Genomic DNA, 16,127 nt, shown 5'->3' on the forward strand with positions numbered 1-16,127 from the left:
TGTTGGCGTCTACAACACGTATTAATATAATAATGACGTTTAAACAACAAATTATGCCGAAGGTATCAAGTGCAAGGAAGGTGAAGTACAGTGAGATCCTTCCGATGAGCGAACATGGGTATGTACAGGAAACGGGAATGAATATCGCAAGGGGAATCATTGGTTATGAAAGCGTGTACTAGTGTAGATGTAAGCGGAAAGAAGAAAATGTTGCGTGAAAAGTTGTCCCTCCAAAGCAAGTAAAAGCAAAGCAAGATGCAAGGCGAAAAAGGACATCACCAGAACTCCCTGACTCGCTCTAAAACCTCCACAACGACCGAGCTCTTATACATGAGAGCATGGTCAGCACCTTTTACGACTTTGACGTGACATCGATCTTCGCCCATCGCCTTTTCCATCCACCTTACGGCATTTTCAGCAATCTTCTCATCCCTATCTCCGTACCAAACCTGGACCTTGTGAGGGTAGTCGCTGTATGAGAAGCCCCAAGGACGATTATCGTGATTGAGGATCTGTAGAAGGTCGCTGTGCGTCCCCCTCGATGCTTCCGCGTGAGACGCCGCAATGAGAGCATTGGCGAGAGCAGTTTGATACGCAGTTGATGCAGTTTGGACACTCACGTGTGGAGAGGATAAAGTGCTCGCAGGGGGGGATGATGGAACGCTCGGCGGGCTTGTTCTCGATACACTTGTACTGGACGCACTGAAGGATATAGAGCGCTGGCCGGTTTGTCGAGGAAGGAGCTTAAGCGAGGGTTTATCAGAGGGCAATTCGGCGGGTTTGGTTGGTTTAATATGGGGTGGAGGAGTTGGTATAGGACTAGGTGAAGACCGAACCTTCGTGGCATCCCAGTCGATTTCACCAAGACCTAAGCCCGTGTCTACCGACAATGGTTGAGGAAGCTGCGGACTTGAGATATCGGTCCTCTTGAGTGTGTTGGGGGCGGAAGATGATTTGCCCTTGAGGGAGCCCATGGATCTCAAAGTCTTGAGCGTTTTTCCGACGGTTGAGGTGGGAGGAGACTCAATAGCAGGCGAAGGAGGCTGGGAAATTGCTTTGGACGCTTTAAGTCTGCCTAAAATTCCTCGAGAAGGTTTCTCTCTGCTCTGTTGTGTCATTGAACGTGCACCAAGCGTGCTTTGGCTCCCAAAACGGCCATCGAAATCCCGTAGATCGTCGTAATCACTGGACAGAACAGAACCTAAGCTCATCCGTCTCTTGGTGTTATCTGAAGGGTAAATAGTGTTTCTGCCGGGACTCTGAGGTCGTGAGGAAGGTTCGACTCCATTGCCAGACGTCGGCTTTCCATTCTGAAATCTGGGGGACAGCGGTGCGGTGTAACCAATTCCCCGGTAAGCGACAGTTGGTGGCTTTCCTATCATCCATGCCTGGATCTTCCACTCCGCTGCCTGTGCGGTCTTCAGAATGCCATTCGGGACGTACTTGAGCCACCGGTATCCTCCTGTACACCAGATGAGCGAAAGAAGCACAATCACAGGTCCCTTCAGCACTCACCGCTTTCAGAGCCGCCTATCCATGGTGCCAACAGACAAAGGTCACCCCGAATACGATTAGGAACACGGTTCGCAAACGCCAAAGCGTAAGGTGCGCCGGCTGAGTGTGCAACGATGCTGCATTCATTTATTTTTAGTTGGTCCAGAACCTCCTCAACAGCTGCCGCCCATTCCATGATGCCTCTAGCAGATTTGGAATGCGGAGTCTCAGTACGGCCTAGACCCCATCTGTACAAACGTCAGTGAAGCCATTATCGGTCAACAGGTAGAAACTTACCTATCTATAGCGATCAGACGAAGGCCAAGACAGTCTGCCATTTCATCGTACAAACCCATGACATGTCTGACACAGCCCAGACCAAGAAATACGACCAGAGGAAAGCCATTTGGATCACCCATATCCGCGAGGCTAACGGTCAGAGGGTGATCAAGTGATGCATGAGGAAATCGCGTGAGTTTCAACAAAGTCGTCAATCTAGCAGAGCGAAGATATTCTGCTATGGCTTGGGGCACGGACGTAGGAGAAGTAGAAATGGGAATAAGGTCCAATGAGTATTGCGAATCCCGTGCTGATGCAGTTGATGAATGAGAACAAATGTCTGAGGGTGCCCCGTGAAGTCGTACACTTGAGCTGTCTGACATGTTGGAAGGCACGGCGGTGAGTGGGGGAGCACGGGGTGACGCAAGTGGAGGCACGACATGTGATTTCCTCTGGTTATGGTACGTGCGGCGGACTTCATCTGCAATACTGTCAAGAGAGGTCCTGCTCAACGGTTCAGCTTCTGTATCAGGCGTGAGCAGTTCAGCCTCAGATTCCTCGTTCTCAACACCATTGTTATGGCCATCAACGTGGATATTACTGGACCCATGTTTTGGAGGCTCTCTAGAGCGGCTCTGAGCAGAAGCTGGAGCGTGATTCCGAATGATTTCCGAAATGGAAGGAACGACAGTTCTTGGACGCTCTGGTGGCTGCACAAGAGCGACTGGAAGGTCATCAACAGAGTCATTAACTGGTGCCGAAGAGGTGACCTCATACAATCCCGAGTCAACTGTGATTGTGGATGAGGAACCTTTTCGTGCAGAACCAGGTCGCAGATGAGCGCGGCGAGTACGACGAGTGGGAGGCGATGGCCTTGGTTCATCTTCATCTTCGTCTGAAGGCATGATTTTATCTTGTCGTCGACTTTTCCCTTTGCCAAGAACTACACCGGGTGGAGGAGTGGGTAGAGGTGGTTGGTATAAAGGGTGATACCTTGCATTATTACCAAACCTTGAGCGACTAGAGGAGCTTTTCCCAAAGAAGTCTTCCATTGTAAAGCCATTCATCCCGTCAACCAGCGCGTCCATGGCCTCCACCCCGGCAACCGGAGCTGAAACGACTACCGGGAAATGGCTGAGGGAATAGTTCCCGATGGAAGATGAGTCTAACGGTGTTTGCGGGGGAGATTCCACGAAACTAGAAGTTTCAACGGAGAGCCGGAGTGATGGAACGTGGGTCTCTTTCCACCTTGACTTGGTGGATGATGGACCTGTGCGTGTTCGATGACGCGGGATCCTCGGAGTGATATCACCTCCCGACAAGAAGTCGGGGACCTCAAGAGCAAGATCCACAGTTGGAAATGCGTATGAAAGTTGGGTCGCTTTCTCTTTCTCTTTGCCTTTGTCTTGATCAAACTTCCCGGAATGCTTCCGCGGAAGATCGTGAGCATGAAAAGTACGACCAGGACTCAGTTGGGACCTCGAATGAATATCGAAACAGTCGGGCGAGACGCTAAAGGGAGCAGGGGAAGGGTGATTAGCGTCTGAAGAAATGGTGGGCCTGTGGACGTCACGTCTGGACGACAAGAGGGGATTGGATTTCCGGAGAGGACGGTCATTTCCCATACTAGTGTTTGAGTTCGACATCACGTAGGCAAAAAAAAAGTGATGCAAGCCTAATGCCTTGATGAATTTTACGCAAGTAGTACTCGAGGCTCCCGCGCCGTCACGGGTAACGTTCTAAAATGCTTCAAAGACCTGTTTTGTAGTGTCCAATGCTTTTATTGACCCAGCGTACCAGAATGTGCCATAAGCTCACCTCCTCCACCGACACGCTTAATCTCGTTACCGCTAACGTTGTCGGCTGTAATGGTATCAACCACTGTGGCGCCAGTTCAACGCAGCAGAATAAGGATCCTTCACTGAGCGTCTGATGTCGCGTCAGTTTCTTTCCAAACCAGAACCCTGGCACATACAACACAGAGACGGGGAATGTCTAGTACTCGGTTGAGTGCCTATTTTCGTTGCTGGCCAACAACACTGCCACTCAGTACTCAGCACTCGGTTTCGGGTTGCTTTATTATCGTGGGGCAATGACTCGGACTATGATAATATGTAATTTCAATATTTGACTTTACATAACATTGTCACCCACAAACGTCGACATGTTTCTTGCTTTGAACTCCTTCTGCGGCATGAGTCTGCTAACATGTGACAGTGGTTATGATATGGTTCTCACTGCTCAGCAACGTCGTCGCGTCTTTTACAACGTGACAAAGGCGAGCTCGCATCCAAAGTGCCCTCTGCTGCCCTTACTTGGGATGAGAATCATCAAACACGATACAAGATGTATTACATAGGTAGAACTCCCTTCGCATCGGTTTTTCAGAATTGACACTGACATATTTTCGGTGTTCACCGTGACTTGCTGGAGCTTGGAGTGCTTTTTATCTATGTCATAATAGGCATGACAGGCTGCCGTGACATAGTGCCTGCTTGGCAACGCCGTGGCCCTAACACCGCAAACATGTTTACTGATCGAGTCCGATTGAACAGTTGGACGTTCGAATGTGCACACTATCATATGCATGGGTAAGCTCGTCAGTGTTTTGCGTTCCAAGCGCCCATAATCAAGAATTACCGGCTGTATCATTTTTAGCCCGTAATTTTATTCTGAGCGCCGTGAGGGTTAACCGGAATCCACATGGACTTTTCAGGGTGCCGAACTAACGCTGTGACAGACCCTAGCAGGCGTGTAGCACCTATTCTTGTAAAGTGTGCTATCAGTGGTGACTGCAACCGTTGGTGGCACAACGGCCTGTCAGGATAGGTTTGTTCTTTGTGCGGTGCCTGAGAGCTCAGTGACACGATATCTACTAATCGAGTGGATAGGCCACCAGCCCGAGTCCTTATCATACCGACTTCACATTACTTATAGAACGTGAGTGCTCTCGTAAAGCTGACCTTATTGCCCTCATTGAATGGCGTCCCACCCGGCGTATGAAGTGCATGGACAACCCTATGTGGACGAAAAAGCGTCGGTGACCGCCGAAAAGCAAGATTCGGGAGGTTCTAGAGATGTTTTCGCTGAAGATAACGTCCACCAGATTCAGTACAAGACACTCAGCTGGCAGGTGCGTCTATGCGAGATTGCACGCAGTAAAATCTTGATCGACGTAGGCTGTCAGCCTCCTCATGATAGCCGAAATCGTCAGCAATGGTATCCTGTCTCTCCCAAGCGCATTGGCAGTCGTTGGTGAGCTCGCTGTCTTGTGAATACCATGAGGGGCAGCGTTTTTATAAATCTTCAGGTATCGTGCCTGCTGTTATTCTAATCGTGTTTCTCGGTATTTTTGGCCTGTTCACTGCCAAGTTGCTCATCGACTTCAAGCTGAATCATCCTAACGTGCATACCATGGGTAATAAATTTTGTCGTCAATGGTTTTCAAACACCTGAGATGTTCTAGGTGACGCTGGATACATTATGTTCGGACCTGTAGCTCGGGAGGTGCTTGCATTTGGAACTGTCGCTTTCGCTGTGTTTGGTTCTGTGCGTTCATTGAGTCGACTCGAATACGTTGCGACTGAATTATGCCAAACAGGGCTCTGAACTACTTTCCAGCCAGCAGGCACTGTCAACACTTTCAAATCAGGGCATGTGTAGCATGTATCTGGTTATTATCGCTGGCGCCGTTGCTTTCTTGATCTCACTGCCGCGGACACTGGATCGCTTGGCATGGATGGGTCTTCTTAGTGCAATAGTCATTACCCTAGCTGGTTTCATCGCAATGATTGGAGCAGGGGCGAACCCAGTTCCTGGACGGTCTCTGACAGTAACTGCCTCCAGTAACTTTTTCGATGCTTTCTTGGCTGTCACAGATCCTGTGGGTACCTTGTGTCTTCGAGTAACTTAGCGTTGCTTATCTGTTCAGTAGGTTTTTGCATATGCAGGTATGGAATTTTGTGATGTTAATCGACATTCCTAAATATTTTACTAGGACACTTCATGTATGACTTTGTGCATGTTATTTCTGCTGAAACTGACCTCTGATAGGTTCTTTATTCTAATATCCGAGATGCGTAGACCCGAGGACGCTATGAAGGTCAGAATGGTGCTGTACCTGATGTTGTGACTGAAGGCCATTTCCAGGCAGCGTGGTGTCTGCAGGGCTTCGCTACAATATTTTATGCTGTTTTCAGCATAGTTATGTATGTCTACATTGGAAATACGGTGCAGTCTCCGGCCCTCTTTTCTCTTCCTCCGGCATGGGCAAAGGCAACGTTTGGCATTGCTCTCGCAAATTTCCTGTTGTCAGTGATGCCTTGCTGTTTGACCTAGTCCTCACTAAATCTTTTTCGGGAAGCTCTTCCGGGCTATACACTCATACAGCTGCAAAGCTGGTGTTTGTTCGCATATTTCGTCATTCAGAGCACGTCTACTCGCATACCTTACTCGGATGGACGGTCTGGACTCTGTTGTGTTTTTCAGGCGTAGCTATCGCCGTAATCCTTGCCGTCGCAGTTCCGATATTCTCCTACCTAATCGGCATTGCGGCGGCCCTCTTTGCCGCATGGTACACGTACGGTTTGGCCGGATTGTTCTGGTTGCATGACGTATACCATCTTAAGGGTGGCGTGGACGGACTCAAACGACGACCGATAGGGACTACTATTGCAGTGTTGACTATCATTTCCGGCGCTTTCATCTGTGTCGCTGGGACTTATGTGTCGATAAAGGTCAGTGATCATGTCTTCGTATCTGACACTCGTCTCACTGTCAGTTTCCAATGATAGCTCATCGTCGAAGCATATGCCAATGGTCAAGCTGGGAGACCTTTCGTTTGCTAGGGGGGATTCCGTTGTTGATGTATCAGTCCTTATAGCCAACTTACAGCACAACAAAAGTTGGATACATCGATATTGTCATTCATAGTTATTGGTGAGGCTGCGTGAGGCGACTTACAGTGTGGTAGACTCGGAAGTTTTGGTGGAGTCCAACCAGAATCATCTGTACTAGTAGGACCGAAACTCGAGTTACAGAAAATTCTGTACAATGGATTGGATGTATCAGTATGGCATTATAGGATACAGCTTGCATGAAGATCCTCTACGGTAGTCAATGACGAACAAATGGCATTGATTGGTAAGAGAGCCAGATACAAACCCAGTGCTCCAGACGGTTGGATAAAGGTGAATTGTGCACATTGTAAACTTAGGCCTACCCTTTTAAGATCTATGCTTAAAACTGTCTCTTCGCAACCTTTATCAATATGTAGCTCGTAGCGGCGCGTACGCGCCAGTTCCCGGCTCCACCGGTGCGGCTTCAAGTTATTCCGATTACTGTCTTTCTTCAAGCTTCTGCCCCAGTCATCTCGAATTGGTGTTGACCTTTAACTTGTAAACATACTCATATCCTGTTGTATCACAATCTTCCTTCTAACCAATATTTCAGTGACACCGATTATCAGGCGTCTTGATACCACATAGGCAGCAAGACGTGCGGCAATCGCTATATCGCTGTTCAAGCTTAAGTGGCAACCATATCGATTTCCAGGCGTTTTTACTGTACCACACAGATACGAACATGCTTTGCAATCATGGTACCAGTCCTGCTTTCATATCTAACCTCCCCGCAGTGCGAGAATGCAAACCCGCATCTTTATGAAATGGTCGACAATCGTGTCACGAAAGCGCGATTTGACATGTGGGCGAACGGAGGCATCTGGAATCATAAATACACACTGAGATAGAGCAGAGCGCGAGTGTCTAGGTGACATCGGATGATTTCTGCACTGGTGTAAAACCAGGGGGGATAATATTTCAACGCCTGCCTAGAAATGAGATTGAGAAGAACAAAGGTTGACGGATAATGTAACAGTGGCAATAGTTAGTGCTCTCGAAGGCAGCCATCGACATCGAGACAGATGCGCCAGCCTGGGTGATGATGAAAGTTAGACCATCAAATGAAATACAACCCGTGAACAGGAGCGTACACGACAAGCAAGTACAGTGGTGAGAAACGAGGCATTTTCGTGAACAGCAGAGGATGGGGAAACACGCTCATCCAGGACACGAGGGACGCGGGAAACTTGAGTCAAAGGTGATGAAGGTGAAGGATGCCTGCGGCTGCCTTCCGGTGCCGCGCGCTGTTGGCTGATGCAAGGGCCTGAGCGGGACTTGCTGGCGTCCCGCGCTGGTGCTGTGTGTTGCTGGTTGCCGGTGGTGAAAGAGCCTGAGTAGGACTTGGTGCCAAACATAGTACTACGCATGCGACTCGAATGAAGAAGAGCGCTCACATTGGCAGTCTGTGCCGCTGTGCGGTGATTGTACTGCTGGCTGTGGAAGAGCCTGAGCGTGACTTGGATGCAAGATATAAGCAAGCGACTCGAACAAAGAACGTGATCACTCACCTTGGCAGTTTGTGCCACTGTGCGGTTGCTGGAGATATTCTTTGAATTTTCAAGAAATGTGTCAGTAATAGATCAGTCAGTAAGTCACAGTGCGCACAGTCGTGTTCGGCCATTGAATACACTGAGTAGGTCATGCCCATTTTTTGGTGATCCGTTGAAATTGTTGCGTCACAGAACAACCAGCTATAAATCTATTGTTTTAATATCAGAACACAGTGCAATAGTCTACTCATCCTCTGTACCATCGAGATCCAAGAACACAATGTCAGCATCACAGGCTCGAGTAGTGCTGCTGCGGTCCGGTTCAGTCCGGTTTAGAGTGTGTTGCACAACATCGCGAATTGGACACGCAGTGCAGACACCGGTGCGAATAGCAGGAATCAACGTCAGCCGGACCCCCATCAGAATTGTGGCAAATCAGTAGTGAACATAGACGAGGACCTACACAAGTCCGAAACAGGTGAACTTGCGCTATAGTGGCAAGGACGAACCCAATCTGGGGTTGAACACGAAAAAGCGAGCGCCGACGCAGGTCACTAGGAGTCAAGATTGTGGCGCATCGATGGTGAACATGGATATGCAATACAAAAGCACCTACACAAGTCCGAGATAAAGGAAGCAGGCTCGCGCTAGTGTGGCGGGGACAACCCAATCATGCTCTGCTACCAGATCAGCGCGTCGAATTTGGACACCAATAACCAAATAAAGTGCGCTCCAGAGTCACGTCAGACCCGCGACGGTGGGAAACCTGAGATGGCAATAACGATGTCAAGCAGTCAGTAGGAAGGGACCCACACAAGCTTGAAACAAGTAAAGCGGCCCACCAGTAGCAAATAGGGATCAGTTATCTGCAGTGCGAAAGTTCGAACTTCGCAGATGTCGGTCAGGGTTGCAATAGATTGCGCATAAGGAATTCCAAAGCTGAAAAGCCCTTTTTACAGCAAAAGCTGTACATACTCGCCGGGGTGGATGTGTCGATGGTTGTTGAAAGTTTAACTCCACTTCCCGTTGGCAAGTAGTAGTGATTAATGAGCGCTGGTGATCGTCTCATCAAACAGAAAGAGGTTCTTAGCTTACTACTATACGCTTCGTCACGGTGTTAGCTGACAAACGTATAAAGACAAGCTGACGTTCAGGTTGTGCCTGAAACTGTCTGCCTGCGGTTGGCGATGTTTGTATGGCAGTAGTTGAGTTTGATAACCCTGATGTGAGTCCATGTGCATTGCACATATTGCTTCGTCCCTAGACTCGGATGCGCTCCAAATACGCTGAACCGAACTTGTTCTGAGACTCTGGGATAAATATTCATACCAGTGACATCACAACTGTGGTGTAATGATAGGCGGCTACGCCCAAACCCAAGCCAATCGACGTTGAGGAGATGCAGGTTCGAGGTTGAGCTTGAAGAAGGTTTGATGTATAATCATTTGTTTTCCTGACTCGGAAATCCAGTAGGTACCTGTGCCAGTGAGCGTCAGCAATAACGTTGGACAACAAACTTCTGAAGGGTCGAGGTCACCATGATTAGTATCATGTGGAAACATCGGATTTTCTCCGGATCGATCGTTGCTTCGGATACTGGTATACGTGTGTGCGATGCATAGTAATTGAAACACGCATGACATGGTACATAGCCTATATAAATGAGCGCCACGGCAGCTTTGAAAGCATGCCTGGAGAGTTAACTGTTCCCGACTGCGACCACCCACACCTCCTTTCTCTTCCGCTATGACCGTCGCTGCTAGACAGCATGAGCTCCCCATATTTGCACGTCCTCCAAGGACGTGGACTCAGGCATTCAATGGCGTCTTCTTCTTGACGGTGTTTATCCCAGGATGCCTCATGGTCCACGGGTTCCAACTTTTGTTTCTACTACCCTTGAAGCTTTTCTATTCAAGTCCACGGGCCTGGAAGTTATACGACGGGGGTATACGGTATACGAAGGGCGCATTTGCAACGCTTATGAGTGAGTAACCATGCATGATGCCGGCGATACAATATGACGGCACGTCCTGCCAGATTTGATGAACCAATGGTTCGCCCCGACACGCCTTTCCATTACATTCGAGCGGGCAGGACCTGGGAAATTCTCAGAGGAGGAGATTAGACATATCGTCGAACGCGATGCGTCTGGCAGAGTGGTGGCTTTACGTCTACCCTCTAAAACGGTCATTATCGCGAACCACCAGGTGTGTCATCACCCTGATCATGTAGCGTACGCTGATTCGCTTTCAGGTCTACTCTGACTGGTGGTATGTCTGGTGCCTCACCTACTTTATGGGATCACACAAGGATGTCTTCATTGTACTGAAGAACAGCCTGAAATGGGTTCCTCTCATTGGTCCAGTACGCGGCATCCGTGAATTTGGAGCTCTTTTGCTAAATAACGACGAAGGCAATGCAAATATTTAGATTTATCTTTCTAGCGCGTTCATGGGCCTCTGATAAAATACAATTGTCATCGAAACTCGCAAAACTCGGCCGACAAGCAGAACAAGAAGACAAGCCATTCACATTTATCCTATTTCCAGAGGGCACCCTTGTGAGTAAAGACACACGCCCTATCAGCAGGAAATACGCGGACAAGCTTGGTATTGTGCGTTTCTACTACCATTCTGAGTGAAGTCGATGATGACCATGTTTTCTCTAGCCTGATCCACTGAACATCTTGTTGCCTCGGTCGACGGGACTTCATTATAGTCTTCGCACACTTGCGCCGCGCCTGCCATCTTTGAAATTGATCGATATTACGATGATATATCCAGGTACGTTCCTGGATGCTTCAATATTCCGCTAACCATCGTTACTGCTGCTAGGTGTTCCGCCAAAGGGATATGGACAATCTTTCTACACACTCCGCTCGATATTTTGCGACCGCGTACCTCCGCCTGTAGTGCACATGCATCTAAGAATATTTGACGTCGCAAAGGATGTTCCCATAGGAGACATCTCAGGGACGAATCCCGCTGTGATTCCTAACGGATCTAATCATGAGCCTGTTGAAGTAGACTTCCCAGATCAGGAGAAGACGGTCTTTGATGAATGGCTTAGAAGGTTGTGGATGGACAAGGATGAATTTATCACGACATTCCATCGCTCAGATTGCTTCCCCTCTGGTCATCCCGGTGCTGTCGAAATCCCACTGGAACTAGGGAGTAAACGGGAGATACCATGTGCTTTCTGTTTCATTGCTCCAGTAGCAGTATACGTATTATGGTCGAGGTTGGTACAGGCTCTTTTTTGATGGTTTGTGTTCTATGTTGTAATTCTAGATGTCCTTCGGAGTCTTTCATGTAATAACATATTCTCGGCTGGATGAGGTGAGATGATGTAAACAATTAAGCGGACGAGGTTGAGCGGTAAGTATGGTACTATACAAGTTGCAGTTCATGATTGCTGCGAGCGTTGTCCCTCTATAGTCTTGATGATGAATAAACTAGTATCCATGAAGCGGTCCACACAATTCAAGAGACAACTCTCCTCTCCACGGGCGAAGCGAGACCCTGGAGTGCTGGTGACACATCTACATCAAATAATTTTTCAAATGAAGGATTACGAATGTCAAGACGGAGGCTCACTTGTCCCAACACATGCTTGTGAGGTTATGCACGGTGGAGTTGATGCGAGCTTGGGCTTGTTCTCGTTCTAAGAACGTAGCAAGCTCTTTCTATTATGACTGTCTGAGAATCAATGAGAGCTGTTAATATGGCCACGTACTTGCGTAGCTTCGTCGAACTTGACGTTGTCCATGGTTGGTTAGATCTATAACTAGTCTGTGAAATGAATTTACTACAAGAAAAATCAAGATTAAATTTGGAATTTATTTCCCACATTTGATTCCGCGAAGGTTGTTCGATCGGCAAATTCAATGTTCTGTTGGAACCGTCCTAGCTGAACCGTTGGCAAGAGGACATCTATAAGTTGGGTTCATTCGTCGCAACCGTCCAGGCCAACGAATTCATTGTTGCGATGGTTTGATTTTCTGGCGCCTGATCTGCCAGGCCAGGCGCCCATCAACATAGCTTGGTCCCGTGGCACTACACGTGAGATTCTGTCAATTAAGCATACCTGCAATACAAATGGTCATCATCAATAGGAAAGATTACTGCCTCATGTTTCCTTGCATAAGTACCCCATCCATCCTCTGCAGCTACCGCATCCTTCAATGGCTTCAACTTCTGACTACCATCTCCAGCCTGCTAACTGGTCAATCGAACCTGCTCCTCTGTATGTTTCCATCAACTCATCCATCCACTGACGTAGCTCATGGTTCAAAACGTTCTTGATGTCCTCAGCGTGGGATACCTAAGTCGTAAAGCTCTCCCCATAAAGCGCAACGACGCAGAACCTCTCACACGAGAGGATGTTCAGTTCGATCTCCTTTGCCATATATTCAATGACAGGCAGAAAGTTTTTACCCCCCAAGCCCCCAGCGAGGACTCCAAGGTCCACTTCTGCGATCTCTATGTCAATGCATTGTATATGTCACACAAGTGCTCCAAAGTCCTCAAAGACAAGATGGTTGAAACACCTGCTTTTGCAGTCGAGCTTGCCAAAATTTCTCTCTTGACAAATGTGGGGCGCATCAATACCACCATGGCATGTAAGTCTTCATCACGCCTCGTTCCTTGAACGTGTTCATAATGAAGGTAGTCTTTCCAGAAATGAAGACCGCTTTACGGACTTATCATCCGGTACCCTCCCTTCAAAAGACTGATGGTAATGCTCAGGACGCCCCGCGGATCAAGAACTGTCTCAAGGCTGCTTTGCTCCCATCTGAGCTTAAGAACATGCCTCCGTCTACTCCGGAAGAAATCTTGCAGAAGAGCGTACGCGAATTCATCACCATGGTTCCTCATGCAGCAGCTCATCTCCATACCGCCAGAGGGCTCGTCAACTTCCATCTACAAGTGTTGTGAATCTAATATTCGTTCTCGCAAACCATGCAGCCGTAAGGTTTCTGTTTAAGTTTAGTCTCCTCACATTGACTGCTCGTCAGCCGCTTGCAAGCACTCATTTCGATCCGCCCGTGAACTTCTTGGATCTTTTTTTGCCCATCAATATAGCCTCAGCTGACCGCGCGCGCGCGTTTCTATGGCTCATATTTCATTATTTGGAGGGCCCTGATCAACCAAATCCATATGACGACGACTACTCCCGCCAAAATCTCGGCAAGGTTCCTTGGCTGCACCGTCTCACAGAAGAAGAAATGGCACAGGAAAATGTAGACACACCCGATGAAATCGAATGGGGCAAGGCGATGTCAGCACAAAGAAACCTCTTTCTACAACGACTCGTCCACTCAATCGAAAAAGAGAAGAAGGTTAAGGCCGCTGTGTCTGCGTCTAAATGTACGAGTATTTGTCAATCACTGATTTAGTTATCTATTAACTATTTGTTCAGTGACTGAGCCCACTTTTGGTCGTTCAAGACCTTCCAGGCCACAGCAAGAAGGTATCAGGGACAAACCTTACATCCATTATCTCCCCCCCGACCGCGCACCTCAGATTACCCATTCTGGTATGCTCTTCCTTCGTGTTATGGGTATTTCGTTCTCATATCCCTACAGTTAGCGAAGACTATAGAGTTAACTACAGTAGCCCTCGTGGACCTCATAGAAATATGCTGCAACGTGGGTGACGAGTGGTGTTTCATGTACACTGATGTGAATGTGTACCATTAGATGCATGGCAGGTCGTCACCTCTACCGATCCCTTGGCAGACTCGGATGAAGAACTACAGGACGAACATGTTAGGCTTGACTACAGTGAGCGACAATTGGGGATCAACCATGGTCTCAATATTGACGTTACTAAGGCAGACGTGTAGACGTCATTGCTCGGCTGCGTGGGCGGCCCCCATCACCACCTCCAGATCTGCTGCCACCGGCCAGCAGCACTAGTTCACACCCACTACCTAGTAGTATCTCTGATACCCGTGAACACCGGTGGCGAACGGTGGAATCGTGGAAGTAGTTCGCAGTCACGCGTCTCACGGACAAAAGGAGGTAATCAAGTACCAACAGGCCTTGTGTGCATAATACGCATACCCAAAGGAGTACACTCCCTCTGAAAAGTCGTATTCGTAATAGTAAGAACAACTAATGGCAACACGTAAACGACTGTGTGTGAGCGTAGACAGTGGTGTCGAAGGAGTACACGTGTATCAAACGGGTTCGCAATCGGCCAAGAAGTAAAAGAAGCAACAGATTTGTGTCCGGACGGTTACACGACCCTGTGTCATCAAGACATGCGGCGGCGTACTATACTAAGGAGGAGACTAGTGGGTCCAATAAACTGTCCATGGCAATAATTGCACGGCAGTACCAAGAAAAAGTTCAAAATGTCTGTTCAGAAAGCCCCAGGCAACGACAGGATTGGATGCTCGAAGCCAGAACGTCCTCTTAGTTGCATCTCCGCGGGAGCGCTGTGTCTCTTTGGCCTAGGCTGATGGTTTGCAAGGCATGGGAGAGGAGGGGACGTGCGACGCTTGATGGTGGTCATCATTTCACGAGCAGTGTTGGCTCGGCCAAGGGCGTGCATATTGGACTCAGTGAACGCGCATATCGCATTACCGCAAGCACGGGGACTGGCTATCTCAATGTTTGGATAACAAGGAGAGCTGGGTATTGCGCTTGGCCGTATATAAGAAAGAGAGTCGCTGCTCTGACGGCGCCTAACGGGCATATGTAATCTGCCGATGTTGATACTAGGTTTCGTGTCCGAGACAGTCCGTGTAGTCGATGAGTTCCTATCGCCCCTTAAGAACATGGGTAGACGAGGTGTTGCGAAAATAGGCTCATTGGTCATCGATGGGGGAGGATGGAGTGGTCCGACGCGGGCGGTGATCTCTTCCAGCGATGGAAGTTTGCGTCTACCCAAGTTCAGGTCTGCCTTGGGCTTGCTGATGGGTAGACGACAATCCGCCTGTTCAAACCGGGTGCGGTACCCGGGGAGGTCTTTTCCAATCCAACCATCATGCTCGGCAGATGAGTAGAACGACGGTGAGCCGAGGCCGAGAGACGGGAGTGGGCAATGATCGACACCAGGGGTTTCAACAGGGGTTTTAGACCCTGCAGTGGGCAACGTAGGTTCCTGAATTCTTGATAGCAAGAATGCACGACGCTCGACTTTGAAGAAGCGCATAGTGGAATGAGATCATGACTCATTCATGCCACCGATCGATTTGACTCACGTTGCTTATTTCTCTGGTTCTTAATGGCAAGTTCCTTGCGCAGATCTGGGACCTTTCTTGAACCGAGCGCAGCTCTCTTGTCACGCGACACTTCGAGAAGCAGATCAAACTGATCACGAGGAAACTCTCTTGGAGGACAGTCTGCAGGACGAAGAGGAGACGAATGCCTGGGAGATATGGCAGGAAAGTGATATTGGGGGCTCAACGATTGTGGGCGGTACCCGCTATCATCCTTGTCTGGGTTGCCTGCCGAGAGAAACGGAGAGTAGGGCTCTCGATATGCTTTGACTGGCGAAGCAGGCGAAATACGTATGTGAGGAATGGATGTACTGATGGCGGATAACATAACTTGGGAAGGCGACCGGCGCCAACTGTGAAAAGAATGAATGAATGAAAAGAATGGAAGCTCAGGCTTGTCGGGTGGACGTGGATGGAAATAAAAGGAGCAGTAAAGGTGGCAAACACGAGGAGTTTCACCACGCTCGTGAGTCGCAGCGGTTAGTACATAAAGTGGAGTTGCAGTGGCAGACTGCTCTTGTAAGACGCAACTTCTGGTTTATCCCATTATCCAAATTTCACTTGGTTGTATAGAACTAATAAGCGAGGACAACGTTGTATCCAGCCAACAGATATGGCACTAATTTTCCATGCCTGCCAGCTGGCTTACGATATGTTCCCAACATACCAACGCGCCAAGTTCACGCCAAGCACTTCCCAGAAATAGTACTTCGAGTACCATCCACACAGAGTC

The 16,127-nt window shown here is 48.6% G+C and overlaps 6 protein-coding genes across 6 annotated transcripts; 3 read left to right on the forward strand and 3 right to left on the reverse strand.

Annotated features, from left to right (window-relative positions):
- Nucleotides 1–275: 275 nt before the first annotated feature.
- On the reverse strand, nt 276–3,391 carry DFJ58DRAFT_714328 (uncharacterized protein; the record flags this gene model as incomplete). Its single annotated transcript, XM_041384006.1, has 5 exons — nt 276–1,462; nt 1,516–1,742; nt 1,792–2,483; nt 2,526–3,107; nt 3,272–3,391. 5 exons carry the CDS (start codon nt 3,389–3,391, stop codon nt 276–278), a joined length of 2,808 nt encoding a protein of 935 aa, XP_041248098.1.
- A 1,362-nt stretch (nt 3,392–4,753) lies between these two features.
- On the forward strand, nt 4,754–6,875 carry DFJ58DRAFT_860125 (transmembrane amino acid transporter protein-domain-containing protein; the record flags this gene model as incomplete). The annotated part of the gene is made up of 11 exons (XM_041394008.1): nt 4,754–4,906; nt 4,953–5,028; nt 5,084–5,191; nt 5,240–5,322; nt 5,375–5,656; nt 5,708–5,723; nt 5,771–5,780; nt 5,827–5,875; nt 5,923–6,083; nt 6,137–6,509; nt 6,567–6,875. 11 exons carry the CDS (start codon nt 4,754–4,756, stop codon nt 6,618–6,620), a joined length of 1,365 nt encoding a protein of 454 aa, XP_041248099.1. The 3' UTR covers nt 6,621–6,875.
- Nucleotides 6,876–9,833: 2,958 nt separating this feature from the next.
- Nucleotides 9,834–11,516, forward strand: DFJ58DRAFT_115131 (acyltransferase-domain-containing protein). Its single transcript, XM_041378690.1, has 6 exons — nt 9,834–10,148; nt 10,202–10,371; nt 10,418–10,528; nt 10,578–10,778; nt 10,833–10,947; nt 10,999–11,516. The coding sequence occupies exons 1-6, from the start codon at nt 9,911–9,913 to the stop codon at nt 11,424–11,426; spliced, it is 1,263 nt and encodes a 420-aa protein (XP_041248100.1). The 5' UTR covers nt 9,834–9,910; the 3' UTR covers nt 11,427–11,516.
- Nucleotides 11,517–11,569: 53 nt separating this feature from the next.
- DFJ58DRAFT_654251 (Tim10/DDP family zinc finger-domain-containing protein) lies at nt 11,570–11,932 on the reverse strand (the record flags this gene model as incomplete). The annotated part of the gene is made up of 3 exons (XM_041381780.1): nt 11,570–11,705; nt 11,761–11,849; nt 11,900–11,932. 3 exons carry the CDS (start codon nt 11,930–11,932, stop codon nt 11,570–11,572), a joined length of 258 nt encoding a protein of 85 aa, XP_041248101.1.
- Nucleotides 11,933–12,448: 516 nt separating this feature from the next.
- Nucleotides 12,449–14,157, forward strand: DFJ58DRAFT_654163 (uncharacterized protein; the record flags this gene model as incomplete). The annotated part of the gene is made up of 8 exons (XM_041381776.1): nt 12,449–12,785; nt 12,836–13,011; nt 13,068–13,133; nt 13,182–13,525; nt 13,563–13,702; nt 13,752–13,814; nt 13,866–13,949; nt 14,000–14,157. The coding sequence occupies 8 exons, from the start codon at nt 12,449–12,451 to the stop codon at nt 14,155–14,157; spliced, it is 1,368 nt and encodes a 455-aa protein (XP_041248102.1).
- A 151-nt stretch (nt 14,158–14,308) lies between these two features.
- On the reverse strand, nt 14,309–16,039 carry DFJ58DRAFT_115136 (uncharacterized protein). Its single transcript, XM_041378691.1, has 2 exons — nt 15,377–16,039; nt 14,309–15,311 (listed from the first exon to the last, which is right to left on the reverse strand). Exons 1-2 carry the CDS (start codon nt 15,720–15,722, stop codon nt 14,533–14,535), a joined length of 1,125 nt encoding a protein of 374 aa, XP_041248103.1. The 5' UTR covers nt 15,723–16,039; the 3' UTR covers nt 14,309–14,532.
- Between the last annotated feature and the right edge of the window lie 88 nt (nt 16,040–16,127).

This window comes from Suillus subalutaceus (genome assembly GCF_016647625.1).
Source record: "Suillus subalutaceus strain FC151 chromosome Unknown DFJ58scaffold_15, whole genome shotgun sequence".
Lineage (NCBI taxonomy): Eukaryota > Fungi > Basidiomycota > Agaricomycetes > Boletales > Suillaceae > Suillus > Suillus subalutaceus.